Source organism: Amblyomma mixtum, chromosome 10, assembly GCF_055824585.1.
Source record: "Amblyomma mixtum isolate Tamu chromosome 10, ASM5582458v1, whole genome shotgun sequence".
NCBI lineage: Eukaryota > Metazoa > Arthropoda > Arachnida > Ixodida > Ixodidae > Amblyomma > Amblyomma mixtum.
Genome location: NC_143021.1, coordinates 21352496 through 21368329, shown reverse-complemented (window position 1 = coordinate 21368329; position 15834 = coordinate 21352496). Strand labels below are relative to the sequence as shown.

The following is a 15834-nucleotide window of genomic DNA, read 5'->3' as shown; positions in this document are numbered from 1 at the left end:
GTCGTCGTTGTCGTAGGGGTCGTCGTCGTCGCCGTAGGGGTCGTCGTAGTTGAGGCATAGTCTTGTGTTTTCGTTGATGGAGAATCTTGGTCCTTGCGCTTAGAAGCAACCTCACCTCCAGAGGCTGCTTTATTCAGTTTAACCTTCGGGGGCTGGGGGAGCGTCCACGCATCGCGTAACCTCGGCTAGGAGATACAAAGCGCGGTGAAGATGGCGACGGGGAACGTGATAGGCGGCTCGGCGATGAGCATCCTTCCCGACGCAAAAACTTCTCGATTTCGGCTGGTCGCTGGCCGGGTCGGGGTCGTGGAGCGTCGTAAGAAAACACTCGGATGCCCAGTCTTCTGTATGGGCAGTGCCGGAGGACGTGACCGGCTTCGCCACAGTGGAAGCATAGTGGACGGCGCTGGTCGGGAGTTCTCCACTCGTCGCATTTCCTCGTCTGTGTGCGGCGCTCGTAGGACGGGCGGGTTGGGGCGAGTGGGCGGCGGTCCAGCGCAGCTGGCTGAGGGCGATAGGGGCTTGGGTCCCGTCGTCGAGGGGCAGGACGGCGCACAGCTGCGGCGTAAGTCATGGGGCTGCAGAGGCTGCGTGGGTGTCGGCGTCACACCCAAGGCCTGTTGAACCTCGTCCCTGATGACGTCCGTGAGCGATGAAATTTGCGGCTGCGTTCCCGTTGGCAGCAATCGTCGGAGCTCCTCTCGCACAACTTGACGTATAACATCCCGCAGGTCATTGCTGTTAGCGGTGTCCAGGCAGCTTGCTGAGAAAATGCGCTGCTGGCGGTCATACTGGCGGGCTCGGGCATCCAGAGTTTTTTCCATCGTGGATGCCTCTTCTACAAATTCCGCGACAGTTTTCGGTGGGTTTCGGACGAGGCCGGCAAAGAGTTGCTCTTTAACTCCTCGCATGAGCAACCTTACTTTTTCTTCTTCCTTCATGCTTGCGTCGGCACGCCGGAAGAGACGCTTCATTTCCTCAGTGTACACAGCAACGGTCTCGTTTGGGTGTTGTATGCGAGACTGTAGCAGCTGCTGGGCTCTCTCCTTTCGCACAACGTTCGTGAAGGTCTTTAGAAGCTGCTCCTTGAAGGTTTCCCAGTTCGTGAGGTTAGCCTCCTCATTCTCAAACCAGACTTTTGCTGGTCCCTCCAAGGCGAAAAAGACGTACCTAAGTTTCGTAGCATCATCCCAGTTGTTGAAGGTAGCCACACGGTCGAACTGTTCCAGCCATTCTTCGGGGTCGGCGCCAGGCGAAGCGTCGAAGGTTGGTGGCACCCGGGGCTGGTGAAGAATGATTGGAGCCGTCGGCTGGGGCAAGCTCATGGTGGACGTTCCTGCTGGCTTTCGTTTCCGGGTAGGGTCAGGCAGAATCCCGAACTCAGGTGCGTCTCCTAGCAGACGTCGGCTTGCGCGGTGGACTGGACTCAGGTCCTGCGGTGAATGACTCGAAGGGCTGGCGTCGCGACTTGCTGGGGGTGTCCGGTACATGGAAGGCTACCCAGCACCTCCACCAGATGTCACGTTGTAGTGACGGCAGTCCAGCGGTCAGGAAGACACCAGAAAGACTTGCAAACGAAGCTTTTTATTTGGGCTGACTTGCGCCCGCAAAATAACTGAATCACTCGGTGGCGGCGTTAGCAACAAGCGTGCTTGTCAATCGTCGAACTACGAATGCCCGCTGCTCACGGCATCGTTCAATTTAAAGTCGGCAAGGAAACTTCGAGATAACAGGTCGAGATCATCTAGAGTAATCTGGAAACACGTAGATGCAGCTGTTCATGGCTGCGAACATTCGAGATTAGACCGGTCGCTTCTCGCGTCAAGAACAAAAATGATAACACCACTTTCCTGCGGCCTTGCGCGAACGAACGGACACTACAATGATACGTGGCAATATTTTGTTACGCATCCTGCCATGCGCTCAGGAGTCAGCTTTGTGCGCTTTCTATCTGTTCACATTTGCAGAGCGGTACATAGTGGGGTCCGGTGGCGGCCCAGGGAACCAGCAGAGCGGCGGCCACGCAATGAACGAACACACTGCGCACCGTAAGTAAACAGAGTTGGCGAAAGCATGCCTTAATTTTAAGTGTCCTTGCATCCCATCTTTTTCGGTCGCGAGCAAACACATGAATACATTAAGTCGCCTTCAAGCGATGTGTTAACAAAAGAATTATTCACACCCAATAGACAGGGTAGACAAATTAAGTCGGATATTAACATCTAGTTTGCTATCCCGTGCGAATCAGGCAGCGGTTCCCTGCCTACAAAAACCTTGTCTTGCGTTGTTGCCAGTCTTGACTCTCTTGACGTTTTGAGTTTTGACCTTAGGGACACGCTCACTCACACTAATATCAACAGAGTAGAGAGGTTCAAAAGAAGGCTGCTCGATACGTACATAACAGTCAACCGACGTACATCACTTACACATGTTTTTACCATAGCAGGCTTGCCGACAATCACTGTGCGAAATCGTTCTGCACGACTTAAATTCATGTATCCAATTATTAAAGGACACCACGTAACTGAACTCACCGATTTCCTTGTTTTGTAACCTGGATATGTGACCCGGCAGTGACATGAGCTAAGTTTAACTCCTTTTTTCACGCGCAATAAATGCTTAAAATACTCATTCCTTCCACGAACTATTTCTGATTGGAATACCAATTAGGTGCTGCAACTGTCGCTGACGTTATTCTCGCGGCATATTGCATAGTTTATTTGGATGCAAATATCGTTTCCTGTACTATTGTTGTTTGTATGTATATTTTTTTTTCTTTGACACTGTGTTTCAGAGCTGCAACTTCGACTGTTATTACTTGTTTACCTGTGCCTGTTTCGTTAAACTGCTTAGTTTTCTTTACCCAGCCTGCTAAAGTCCCCACACAGGTATTTCCACATCAAGAAATTAATAAATAAATACTCTCCAAAGCAAATTCAGCTGCAACGCTAGGGGACAACAGGGACAACGCATTTTCCATATCGTACCCTCGTTTAATCTGGGGTAGGCACAATTTTATCCAAAAAGTACGCCCCACGACTTCAGGATGACGCCAATCAGGGTTGCCATGTGTAATACTTCAACTCCCTGGCTTCAACAGCACTAAGATGAAAGGCGGAAAAAATTACGCAAGCAACTAAAGGCCCTGAGCGTCTTGTATACCTGTATATGAGTCCATTCATCGACTCAGCCTTCACTTTGGCAATAGCCGTAACCAACAAACCCGACTTCACTTTTCAGGCCCACTGGCGCCGGCTAAAACGCGGTTAGGGCAACGCAGCTCGGCTCAGTTACTGGCGCCGGTGCCATCTGCTCCTTCTTGTATAAACTAGCCGAGCTCGAAGGGTAAGCTCGGCCGGAGTTCCGAATGCTCATCGATGAGCGATTTAGCACCTGCGTGGAGCAATTTTATTGCAACGCACACTGAAGAATTTTTATACCACCTTTGAATTAAGGTGTGTCGCTATCCAGAATCCCTTCAGAGTCTGCATGAAACCTTTTTGTTTTTCTTTTTGTAGAGTAGCCCCAATTTGCGCGACTGACGAATCTAATTCGTAGGAACCGTTAAGTAACTGCAAAAAAATTATCAGTCCAATGAAGTACAACAAATCCCCTATATATGAGGGTAAGATGTAGAAAAAAATTTCGGCACAGACACTTCAGGCTGCACATGTATGAGAAAGGAAAACCAGGAAATTCCTGAGCCATTTTGCGTTACAGAATGACTATCAGTCATGAGTATGACTACAAGACATGTCTCTGCATACCTTGTATAAAATCTATACACCTGACACTAGATTACTTGTAAAGTACTGGGCCAAGCTACGTTGAAGAATAACTAGCATTGTCTTTTCTTGGGCTAGTTGGTTTTTCATGCTGTAGGTGTTTGCAGCGCACACGAAACAAGGACGGACAGAAAAGGGAACGAAACAGAGCGCTCTGTTTCGTTCCCTTTTCTGTCCGTCCTTGTTTCGTGTGCACTGCAAACGCCTACAGCATGAATAACTAGCAGTCATGAGTCATGACTTTCATACGTTACGGTTCGTCATTCATGGCTACATATGCTCGCTGACAGGTGTTGCGACCTCGTACTCTTCCGTTCCGACATAATGCGAATTTCGTGCCATGCACGGCGACGGACGCCGGGGCATATAATGCTTTCGCATTAGCACGCTCAACGCGCTTTCATATATAAGAACTGTGCAGACACAAAACTGCAGCCTGGTCACTTAACCTTGGTTCCCGCTCTTAGGTGGTCAACGCCACATCCGTCAAACTGAGAAATATTTAGGAAAGAAATGTATCAAAAGAGCTTTTGGAAATTCACTCGCTCATGCTACGAGTACGGTCCATTTTTTCTCAAGTAGGAAACGGCAAACTAGCAGCAAAGGCTACAGAACCTTCTGAAAATTAAATATCGTAAAACAAATATATAGCTTACTGCTACATGATTCGGGTATACGAGCGCGTTTAATTCGCGCAGTATCAAGAAATTATTTAAACGACTTTGAGTATTATGCAGGTAGCTTTTGGGTAGAGATTATGCTGAGGCTTAAAATGACACAAGGAGGAATAACCCTAAATGATTACACCAAGCTTTCTTTCATGCTTACAAGCGTGCATCTGTGCATCTTGTAGGATGCTCAGTGGCATTTTAAGTTGAATAAACAAGCTTTATTTCTACCGCGCTGTTTCTGGACAAACTATACTTCACCGTTTGTGTACTACAACGACCGCAATTTCAGAAAGTCTTTCTATCTTCGGATATAAGTTTCTTAGCTAATGCTCTTGGACATCCGAGTAACCCAATGCAGAAGTACTTCACTGCATGCGATGAATTCTCTAGGTACAATGGAAATAAATTTAAAGGGAACCATGAACTCAAGAGCTGTAGCTCGCGTGGAGTGTTTAGCAGTTAGCGTCATGGATATACATATGTTCATGGCTCAGCCATCAGGTTTGCTGGTAGGGGTGCTCCATTACGAAGTAAAGCATTTTAATTGAAATACATGTCTCTTTGAGGCTCCAGACTAGACTTGAGAAGGGAGCAAAATTTTATTTTTCGCGTCTTCTGGGACAGACTAAATTCCATTTGAAGAAGCCGGTCAGGGAGCCACATTTGTTTCATTACTCTAGTAATCTTACTTCACTGCTGACTCTTTTCCTTTCCTAAGTGTTGGAGCTCATACAATTGAAAAAAAAAATACAACGTTGCCGCCTATAATTGTTACGAACAAGTTGGTATGTGTAGAGGCTTATGGTGAAGCGCCGATGAGCATAATCAGGGAAGCAGTGATCGCTGAATACCACAGCACTATCAAAAAATATATGCACGGTATTCGGCAGTTTGCATTTTTTTACAGATGCGAAGAGTGCTACTGCAATTGCTCGGAAAGAGGTTTTGGAACAGGACGAAAAGGATCAGCTACGTGGAGACTACTCTGACCGCTCACAATAATTCTTAGTAATCCATCACATGAAACGTGAAGGATAAACATGCGAAACATTCTTTTGCACCTCACATGCCATCATAGCCGTAAAAAATTAATCGATCTTTGGGCAGAATTTAAGTTGGGCTGGTAAAAATTTTATACCAGATGCTTCAGCGAAGCATTGAAAAGTTTTAAACCTATTTGATTGCGAAAAATATATAATGAGTATCACACTCTGTGCCAGGATAGGCATATATTGCAAAAATTATTCCACCTAATATAAATTCACTCAACGTTTTTAACATACTTTGTTAGCGCCAAAGGTGAATTAGAAGCATGCACGCACAAGAGGACGTTTTATCAGTTTTCTAAACAATAAAAAATTATTTTATGAAGCTCAATAGGGAGTGGAAATCCAGTGCATATTCCTGCGCTAAATCAGCGCCGAGCGCGCAGGACGCTCGACCGGAGCTTGCACAGCTTCCGCTGATGATGCGTTGGAATGACTACGGCCACAGATTCCAACTGCCCGCTCTATTGTACCATAGCATGCATTTCTTATGTCCTGTCGCTCTCAAAGCGTGCAGTCAAATTATTGTATTCCTGATGCAGACAGGGAAGCTTGAATTTGTACTTTTACTTTATTTCTTATGTCGTCTGTTTTGTGAGACACATTTTTGCCACCCCGCTAACGTCTCAGCACCAAGGGGTGGAGTATCAATAAATAAATAAAATAGAAACAACCACCATCCATATGGCGACAGGGACATAGAGGTGCGCTAACTTCGACACAGACAACAATAGCAATATTATCCTAGGAAATCACAGGCAGGTTACTCGTAGTTTTTTTTATTTCATTCTTGATATCTACAACCCTATATTTAGAAATTTTAAGGTGTTCTCTTAAAGACTCGGTTTAGCAAGGGACCCCAAGGGTTATCGTGAACGCTTCAAAAGCTTTTTGCTTAATTTGGTGACAAACCATTGAGATTTTCAAAACCAACTTCTCTTTACCTCTACGAAAAGATTAAAGTTCTGGGCAAGGCCAACGCAAGCAGTTGCCAAAGTCCCCACTCTATTCGTACTTAAACCGTAATTGAGAATACAGTCATTTCAATGCAGTGATTCTCTCTTTTTCGCAGCACCTACACCTTTCGATGACGTTCGCTCGAATGGTAAGTCACAGTCACAAATAACAGATGCGGGCAATCTTGATTAAAATAATTGGAAAGAGATAGAAATCATAAGCTTTGAAATTTGAGGACAACGGTAAAAAAAAAACTCTGTATGGCCTTATACTGCCGCATTGTTCATACGATGGTTTTTATCTTTTTTAGATTTTAGGCAGCGTGTGAAACCGCCCAGACAAACGGAAGCAAGGAATGCGACGTCATAGCAGCCCATTCAGAACTCATCCGGCTGTGGTAGTTTGAAAAGCCCGTGTAGGACAGTTTTGTAATTTGATGCCAAGTTCGTGCGACTACAAACTTCACTCCTCCTGGGGACAATATAGAAAAACGAACTGTGGCTAGATTCAATCGTCGTCTACACCTGAACGCAAAAAATATCCACATGGGCATAAAATAATTGTTTTCGAGCGCATTTGATTAGGCGACTGACGTTATTCAGTCAAAAAACAAACGAATAATTTATTACCTATAATGCAAGGGCTTTTTTGATCGCAATGGGGATATTTTTTGTTTTCTTAAACTAGGAATTGGTAGGGGATGCTGACGGAAAGCATTTCATGCTCATACGGAGGTTTTAAAGCTAGCCTTTTGGTGTTAATTATTCACCATTTATAGCAAAGAAGAGAGCTACAGGATATTATTGTGCTTGCTTAGGACGGCCTGTCTTTAATTCCAATTCTCTTTGTCGGCTCTCTACTTTAAATTGCAGCTTAGGAGCCTTTGGGGAAGCAGAGAATTGATACTGTGAAAGCCTTTATTACAGTGGACATGCGACATTGTACAGTAACTACAGTAAAAGTGCGTAACACTGTAAAGTGCATCTTCGAAAAACGTAGCGCGAAACACAAGACACAGGTAAGGTGAAGACAGGACACGAGCGCTTCTCACGACTGAATTTTTTATTAGGAAGGATATCAGAATATATATGTTGTGTCCCCTTATTGCTTTTGTGTGTGTGCGCCCCCGCGTCCTCCTCCTAACGACAGTTCGCATCCTCCTCCTAACGACCACTCAATCCTCCTCCTAACGACCACTCAATCCTCCTCCTAACGACCGCTTGCCCCTCGTCGCACGCTGTCGCCGGATGCCCCCCCACGGTGCGCCCCCGCACCCTCCTCCTGTTCTGGGAAGCCACTCCCTGCCGTGGACGCTTCTCCACTCCCTCCTTTCTTCGGGCGGCCAGTTCGGCTCCTGCCTCGGTCGACGCTGGTCGCACCCTCATCGGCTCTAAATAAACGAAGTCTAAAAGTACCGTGTGCGTCTTTCGCTGCATTCAACACAGCGACCGGACACGACAGTGGCGACGAGAAAGTGGATTCGACCCGCGCTACGCAACGCTATTGACAAGCCATGGCTACGCGAGGGTTTCCCAATCAGATACCAGAGTTCAACGGCTCATCGTGGTCATCGTGGGTTGGACGCCTTCAGTTCTACTTTGAAGCTAACAACATCACAGACCCAGCCTTGAAGAGGGCCAACCTGCTGACGCTGTGCGGGGAGCAGACCTACGATACTGTCTGCGCCCTTATTCAGCCAAGCACACCAGCGGCAGTGTCTTACGACGACATCGTAAAAGCGCTGCAAAAGCACTACGACCCAAGGCCATCCGAGGTCTACAGCCGGGCTCGCTTCCAACGACGAGATCAACTGGGAGGAGAAACTGTGAGCGCCTACGTAGCCGCGCTCATGAAGCTCGCTGCCGACTGCAATTTTGGAACGCTGTCGACAACAGCTACCGGGCAGGAGGGAGACGCAGCTTCTTCTGCTAACACCACCATGCTTCCCTTGGACGTGATGTTACGCGACAGATTTGTGTGCGGACTGAGTGACGAGTCACTGCAGCAGCGCCTGTTCGCTGAGAAGGACCTCACATTCAGCAAAGCTTACGACATCGCCGTTCGAGCGGAGAGCGCCGGTCACCAGCAGAGAGGGATTCGCCGGAACACCGAGCCGGTACACCAGACAAGCAACCAGGTGCGCAAGCCTTCTGTTGTTGTAAAATCGGTCAAAAAGGCACAACGCTGCTGGCGGTGTGACGACCAACACAACCCCCAGGGATGTCGATTCCAGTCAGCCACGTGTAATTTTTGCCACAAGCGAGGGCATATCGAAAGAGCATGCATTACGAAACGGAGACTTGCCAAGATAAAGTCACCTTCCCAGCCTAATCACAGCGTCAACGCCTCAGAGAATACGCCGCTATCTGATCTCCATGGAACAACATCAGCAACACCATCTGTGTTGTACGACCTGAACACCATGAATCTCGGCACGCGACCGAAGATTTTTACAGAAGTAAGCGTACATCACCAGCTGATTAAGTTCGAGGTGGACTCCGGCGCAGCCTGTACTCTGATCAGTGAGGACACGTTCCGAACTTCATGGCCATCTGACGCACCCGCCCTGCAACAAGACGACACGCACCTGCGAACGTGGTCAGGACAGAATCTGCCACTATTGGGCTCTGCCAACGTGCAGGTTAACTACAACGGCCAGACCCATACGCTACCTCTGCTTGTTGTGAAGGGCACAGGATCAAGCCTTCTAGGGAGAAACTGGTTTTCTCCACTAGGCGTGATGATATGCGGCATACACCAGACGCCGAGCCAGAACATGGTTGAGCAACTGCAAGAGAAATACGAAAGAGTATTCTCGGAAGAGATTCCAGGAAACGAAGGGCCCCCGGTCACACTGGAGTTGTTGGACAACGCGCAACCCAAATTTCTGAAGGCCAGGCCGGTGCCGTTTGCTCTCCGAGATTCAGTTGAAAAAGAGTTGGACAAACTGGAGCAGCAAGGTGTCATCGAGCCGACGCAGCATTCAGAATGGGCCACACCACTTGTCGTAGTTCGCAAGAAGAACGGAACCATACGCCTCTGCGGAGACTACCGGAGCACCGTCAATCTTGCGACTAAAGCGTCCTCTTACCCGCTACCGACACCTGAAGAAGTATTCAGTGTACTACGTGGCGCAAGAGTCTTCAGCACATTGGACCTCACCCAGGCGTATCAGCAGCTGAAGGTGAGCGAGTCAACTGCTGAATTATTGGCAATTAACACACTGAAAGGCTTGTACAAAGTCAAGCGACTGCCTTTTGGCGTAGCTGCAGCCCCGGCCATATTTCAAAAATTCATGGAGACAGTGCTTCAGGGCATCCCAGGAGTTTGTGTCTACCTTGACGATGTCATCATCAGTGGCACTTCCACTGAAGAGCATGCAGTGCGCCTAGAGCTCGTTCTCGAAAGGCTAGCAAACGCTAATTTGTGCATAAGCAAATCGAAGTGCTGTTTTGCGGTGCCAGAGGTGCAATTTCTGGGACACCGAATTGATGCGGAAGGCATTCACCCTACCGAGGACAAAGTGCGAGCGATCACAGAAGCACGAGCTCCAACAAACAAGCAGGAGCTACAGGCTTTTCTCGGACTCTTGACGTTCTACGACCGGTTCTTGGAACAAAGAGCTACCGTGGCCAACGACTTATACCAACTCCTTCGGAAAGATGTGACATGGACATGGTCGCCACGCCATCAGCAGTCATTCGATGCCCTGAAAGACCTGATTCGAAGATGTACAGTCCTCCGCCACTACGACGAAAGGAAGCCTCTGCTTTTGGCTTGCGACGCATCACCGTACGGAGTCGGCGCGGTTCTATCGCAAACTGACGAGCAAGGAAGGGAAGCTCCCATCGCCTTCGCCTCACGTACGTTGTCGCAAGCAGAACGCAACTACGCGCAACTTGACAAAGAAGGGCTAGCCATCGTCTACGCGGCGACACATTTTCACCAGTACATTGCCGGCCGGAAGGTGACCTTTATAACCGATCACCGACCGCTATTGGGCATTCTGGGACCACAAAGGCCTATGCCACCAACTTTGTCTCCGCGAATGACACGTTGGTGCATCAAACTCTCAGCGTACGACTACGCTCTGGTCTACCGCAATGGGAGTAAACATCAAAACGCCGATGCGCTAAGCCGTCTGCCACTGGACGCAACTGTTGACGAACCATTTCCACCAGGAGACGTTCTGATGTTCGAAGCACTGCCAGAACCTCCGCTTACAGCAGGCACAGTTGCAGCATCTACGCAGAAGTGCGCAGCTCTCCGGCTAGTTTACACAGCTGTTCAACAAGGCAACGTGCATAAACTCAAAGGGGACAACTTCGACGCTTACCGCAGGCGAGCTACAGAGTTGAGCACCCATCGCGGCTGCATCATATTTGGGTCCCGAGTTGTGATGCCGAGAGAACTACGCGCACAAGCTATGTCTCTCATCCACGCCGGACATCGGGGCATCGTTGCAATGAAAAAGTGTGCCAGAAGCTACATGTGGTGGCCTGGCATTGACAACGACATCGAAACAGTGGTGCGAGAATGCAGGCCTTGCCAGAGCAGCCGGAGCGCCCCGCCGAAAGCTCCTGTTCCAGAATGGGAAAAGCCAGACACACCATGGCACACACTGCACATTGATTTTGCAGGACCAATTGAGGGCTGCACTTTCCTTGTGGTCGTAGATGCCTACACAAAGTGGCTTGAGATAAGGCAAATGGGACAGACGACTTCGGCAGCAGTCATTGACAACCTCCGATCACTATTTGCAACGTTCGGCCTGCCGCGCAAGGTAGTGTCGGACAACGGAACACCGTTTGTGTCTGCGGAGATCCTCAAGTTTTATCGCGACAACGGGATCTCATCAGTTACATCGGCCCCCTACCACCCAGCGACAAACGGACAAGCCGAGCGCTACGTAGCCGAGCTAAAACGCGCCCTTGAAAGAGATCAGACAGGCTCGCTGCAGCGCCGCCTTGCGCGCTTTCTCTTCAAGCAGCACACGACGGTTCAGAGCACAACAGGCGAGACCCCCTCGAAAATGATGTTCGAGCGTGAAATGCGAACCCAGCTCACAGCCATCCTCCCCGAGCCAAAGGCAGAGACGTTCCGGGAAGAAAAAGCAATTCCGCGCTGCGGCACGCTTAATGAGGGGCAGCGCGTCCTCGCCCGACAGTTTCTGAAAAAGCCACGCTGGGAGGAAGCTACAATTGTCAGACGCATAGGCCTGCGCTCTTGGCTCGTCAACATACATGGCACAGTAGCACGCCGACATCTCAACCAGCTGCGTAGATTTACGACGCCGTCTGAGAGCTGTCCGCCAGCGGAGAGAGCACGTGCACCATCTTCCCACATAGCCTGGCACCTCTTCCCGGAAGAAGAGACTTCGCCCAGGACAGACCCAGGAGACACAGCGAACAACAGCCAGCCTACAAGTGTTTCTCCCCCGAGCGCACAAAGCCAGCGCGCCTCCACGCGTGAGCGCCGACCCCCTGCACGATACCAGGCAACTTTCTAAGGGGGAAGGAAGTGTTGTGTCCCCTTATTGCTTTTGTGTGTGTGCGCCCCCGCGTCCTCCTCCTAACGACAGTTCGCATCCTCCTCCTAACGACCACTCAATCCTCCTCCTAACGACCACTCAATCCTCCTCCTAACGACCGCTTGCCCCTCGTCGCACGCTGTCGCCGGATGCCCCCCCACGGTGCGCCCCCGCACCCTCCTCCTGTTCTGGGAAGCCACTCCCTGCCGTGGACGCTTCTCCACTCCCTCCTTTCTTCGGGCGGCCAGTTCGGCTCCTGCCTCGGTCGACGCTGGTCGCACCCTCATCGGCTCTAAATAAACGAAGTCTAAAAGTACCGTGTGCGTCTTTCGCTGCATTCAACACAGCGACCGGACACGACAATATACCATAGATATGGAAGCGAAGAAGAAAGAAGGAAAAACAAAATAACAACTGAAAAAAAAGAACAAGACGAGGAGGTAAAAGGCCGGCGATGGAAGCAGGTACATAGCATAGCAACATAAAACATGTGCACTGTTACTTGACAACCGATTGGAGGTACACAATCTCACTTTTTGTTAAGGTTGTTTTTGTTTTGTTGTTTCTTTCATCTTCGCTTCCATATCTATGGTATATATTCTGATATCCTTCCTAATAAAAAATTCAGTCGTGAGAAGCGCTCGTGTCCTGTCTTCACCTTACCTGTGTCTTGTGTTTCGCGCTACGTTTTTCGAAGATGCAATTGCTCCGACTAGCCCAGTTTAGCTTACTTGTACACTGTAAAGTAACTCACTTCCGGAGCTCAATGGGTGGAAGAAGAATTAGGGGCTGGACAGCCAGCGCTATATAACTGTAACTGTACGGTTGCCCAGAATGGCACTGCGCAAGGGGATGGAAGTTACTGAGTTTACACGTCCGTTGCGGTCAGGCGGCCAGGCAAAAGAGAAGACACTGCGCCCGCCAGAGGAGGGGTCATAGGAGGATAAGAGATGCGAATAAAAGGCCATGGTTGTAGATGGTGGTGGAGCTGTTGGTCAAAAACATTTGATTTTAGGAAGGGTGTCCGTGGGACCAGTCTTCATGCGCGGGGTCCTCAGTCCAGGACTTCTAGTTTCTGCTATGCTTCGGGCGGTGCGATCAGATATCGCTGATCGCTCAGGCTCGAGCTCGAAGGAGCTACTACTTACGACGTAGTGAGGGGCCGGGGGAGGGAGGGGGGAGGGAAGGAGGGGGGGGGGGTGCATTGATGAGTGCAGAGGGGTGAGGGAGTTTTTCGGAGATGTCCGGTAATCCACAACAAGGGCGGCCTCAGGAACGTTTGCAGCTAACGGACGCAGAAATCTAACGGTCGTTCTCAGGACCAGCCAGCACCGCCGTAGGAGGATCGATGCAGATTGTAGCGCGGTGGTCACAGAGGCGCGCGCTCGCACTAAACAGACGAGAGAGAAGGAAGCCGAGAGCCTCGTGAAGTGCTCGTCATTGCCGCCGCGGACCTGAGTAGCAAAGCCGGGCGAGAGACGTGGGCCCCTGCGGGCACAGAGACGCTGCCGCGAAGAGCTATGAAAGATACTAGGAACGTCTCCCACGAAAACAGGGAATTTACCTGCAAGGGTGAGACGACGATGACTGGGTCCACCAAAAGCGAGCATCAAGGTTAGTGCGAGTTGGGAGAGAAGCCAAGAGCCGTTCGCTCGCCAGTAGGAAGACAACAGGCCATCGGGAGGAACACCGCTCGTCGTGTTGTGCACCCCGCAACTGTTCGAACGAGACTTCATTGCGGCACCACTCTTGCAAGCAAGCTATCGAACCGTGCACATCACCCATGGACTCACGCACAGGCTTTATCTGCCACGCAAATGACGTTGTTAATGCGTTCAAAGCAGCAACGTTCCCACCAGCTTAGCATGCGATACACGCAAAGTGTTGGTATGGAACGCACATCAAAACGGCCCTCTTCAGATCACATACTGCGCTTCGTGCAAGTACGCGATTGCGCCGGGTTTATTATGAGCTCTGCATACTAAACACATCGCAATTTACATCGCCAGAGCACAAAGCGCACTCGAAAACTGTCGAGCAACGGCTGCGCCCACCCGCACGGACACTGAGTTCCCTGTCTTCCCATAACGTACAGAGCTAGCCGCGGCTACACTGCTATTCGCCGTACTACACAAGCCTTTGCCAAATTGTGGTCAGATTACTTGCACACCGTATTCAATGTTTGTATCTATTCTAAGTCGTCGGCGTTAATTGCAGGTGTCACAATAGGCGAATTACGTAATTGTTCCGTGCAATCTTGGTAAAGACATTAGGAAAGACAAACTGTAACTTGAGATATGTTAACAATGATGCCGATTTTATCAACCACAACAATACCGGCGCAACAGCATTAAATTGGCGGTTTGCGTTCAGGAATTGTATAGCTCTGCTTAATAAGTGAAGCTCCAGCTGCAAAACACATGTTCAAAACACAGTCAACTCCGAGCTGCTCATTTCAAGAACTTCAAGAAATTTTTGTAGTGTTCCCAGTGATATCAAGTATAAAGCTTTCTCATTTCTCCGGCGCTTAGCCAAGTCCGTTATTAAATGCAACAATAACGTTTCCTTACACTGTCTGCACATTTTTGTTTTTCTTGCTTGTTTGAACTGATAATCGCGGGAGAAGAATTAGGTTTTAAAACTCATTCAAATTTCATTCCAACTTAGCAAAATTAAATATTTCCGTTCGGCAGCTGATCGTTACCATTGCAGAACACTGCCCTTTGTTGCCAAATTGTTTAGAAAGTAAATTCACCTGCCTTAACCAGGCATCATAAAACTTAATTCGGAGCGGACCCTAACCTACAGAAGGGAGTTAATTACCGAAGTTAAATTATCGCCATACCTTGCGATGCGTTTTCAACACTTGGGCGTAATGCGCAGCTTTCTTCCTAGAGTCACTATCTTCAGTTAGTACTTCGAGCCAACATACAACACATCTCACAATAAAATTGGTTTCAAATAAAAATTTGAGTGACTAAACTATTAGCACCTGGATATAAATTTTTCCTCCTGAATTCAAACAACGCAAAATATTCGTTTCTGGTGCCGTAATCTAAAATTTGTGCACATAACGCATGACTTCAGGTTTTACCGCAGGGCCCCTTTCTTCAAGACTCTTTGGACTGGTGCAGCGTTTTGTTTTTTGTTGGAGGGTTTCAGCGACAGCGGTCAACACCACCGATCAGAAGCCAGCAGCCAAAACCAAGGAACTGCTGCCCTTCAATACGGCGCATTCAAAAATTGGGAAGCGCGCTATCGCCTCGTTATACTTTGAGTCCTCGCTTTCGAAGTCCTGTCCGCACCTAATGCACGATAGCCTAAGAAACCAGATTGGACGCCTTTTGGCTGCTGGCTTTCCCTCGGTGGTGTTGACCGCTGTCGCCGAAACCCTCCTCCAAAAAACAAAACGCTGCACCAGTCCAAAGCGTCTTGAAGAAAGGGGCCCTGCGGTAAAACCTGAAGCCATGTGTTATGTGCACAAAGTGTCACACAGTTTGAAGAAGGCGGCTAACAGGCAAAAGGTACCGCTCGTTTTTTTAGCCCCAAACAAGTTGAGCAAACTTATACCCCGGATTTGTGGCACTGAGCGCCCGGGGTGCAGAATAAAAACATGAGCGCACCTTCATACGCTGCATGGAAGGAGTGGTGTACGAGATACCTCTGACCTGTGGCATGTCCTATATAGGGCAAATGGGGAGGTGCATCAACAAACGCCTTGGGGGTCATGACAAACAGGTAGTGAATACTAGAGATAAACACGCCACTTTGCTGAGCCACGTTAACACGTGCAAGTGTGCAGCCCGACTGGAAAAGGCGAGAATTCTGGGCAGAGGCAAGTTCAA

General features: G+C 49.1%; 1 protein-coding gene across 1 annotated transcript in view; it reads left to right on the top strand.

Moving 5' to 3' along the window:
* LOC149325319 (uncharacterized) overlaps window positions 1-15834 on the top strand; it is a 139933-nt gene that overhangs the window by 21598 nt on the left and 102501 nt on the right. The window contains exons 4-5 of the mRNA XM_089564232.1: window positions 1968-2048; window positions 6575-6594. Coding sequence (XP_089420358.1) covers window positions 1968-2048; window positions 6575-6594 — 101 coding nt within the window. The remainder of the gene's footprint in view (window positions 1-1967; window positions 2049-6574; window positions 6595-15834) is intronic.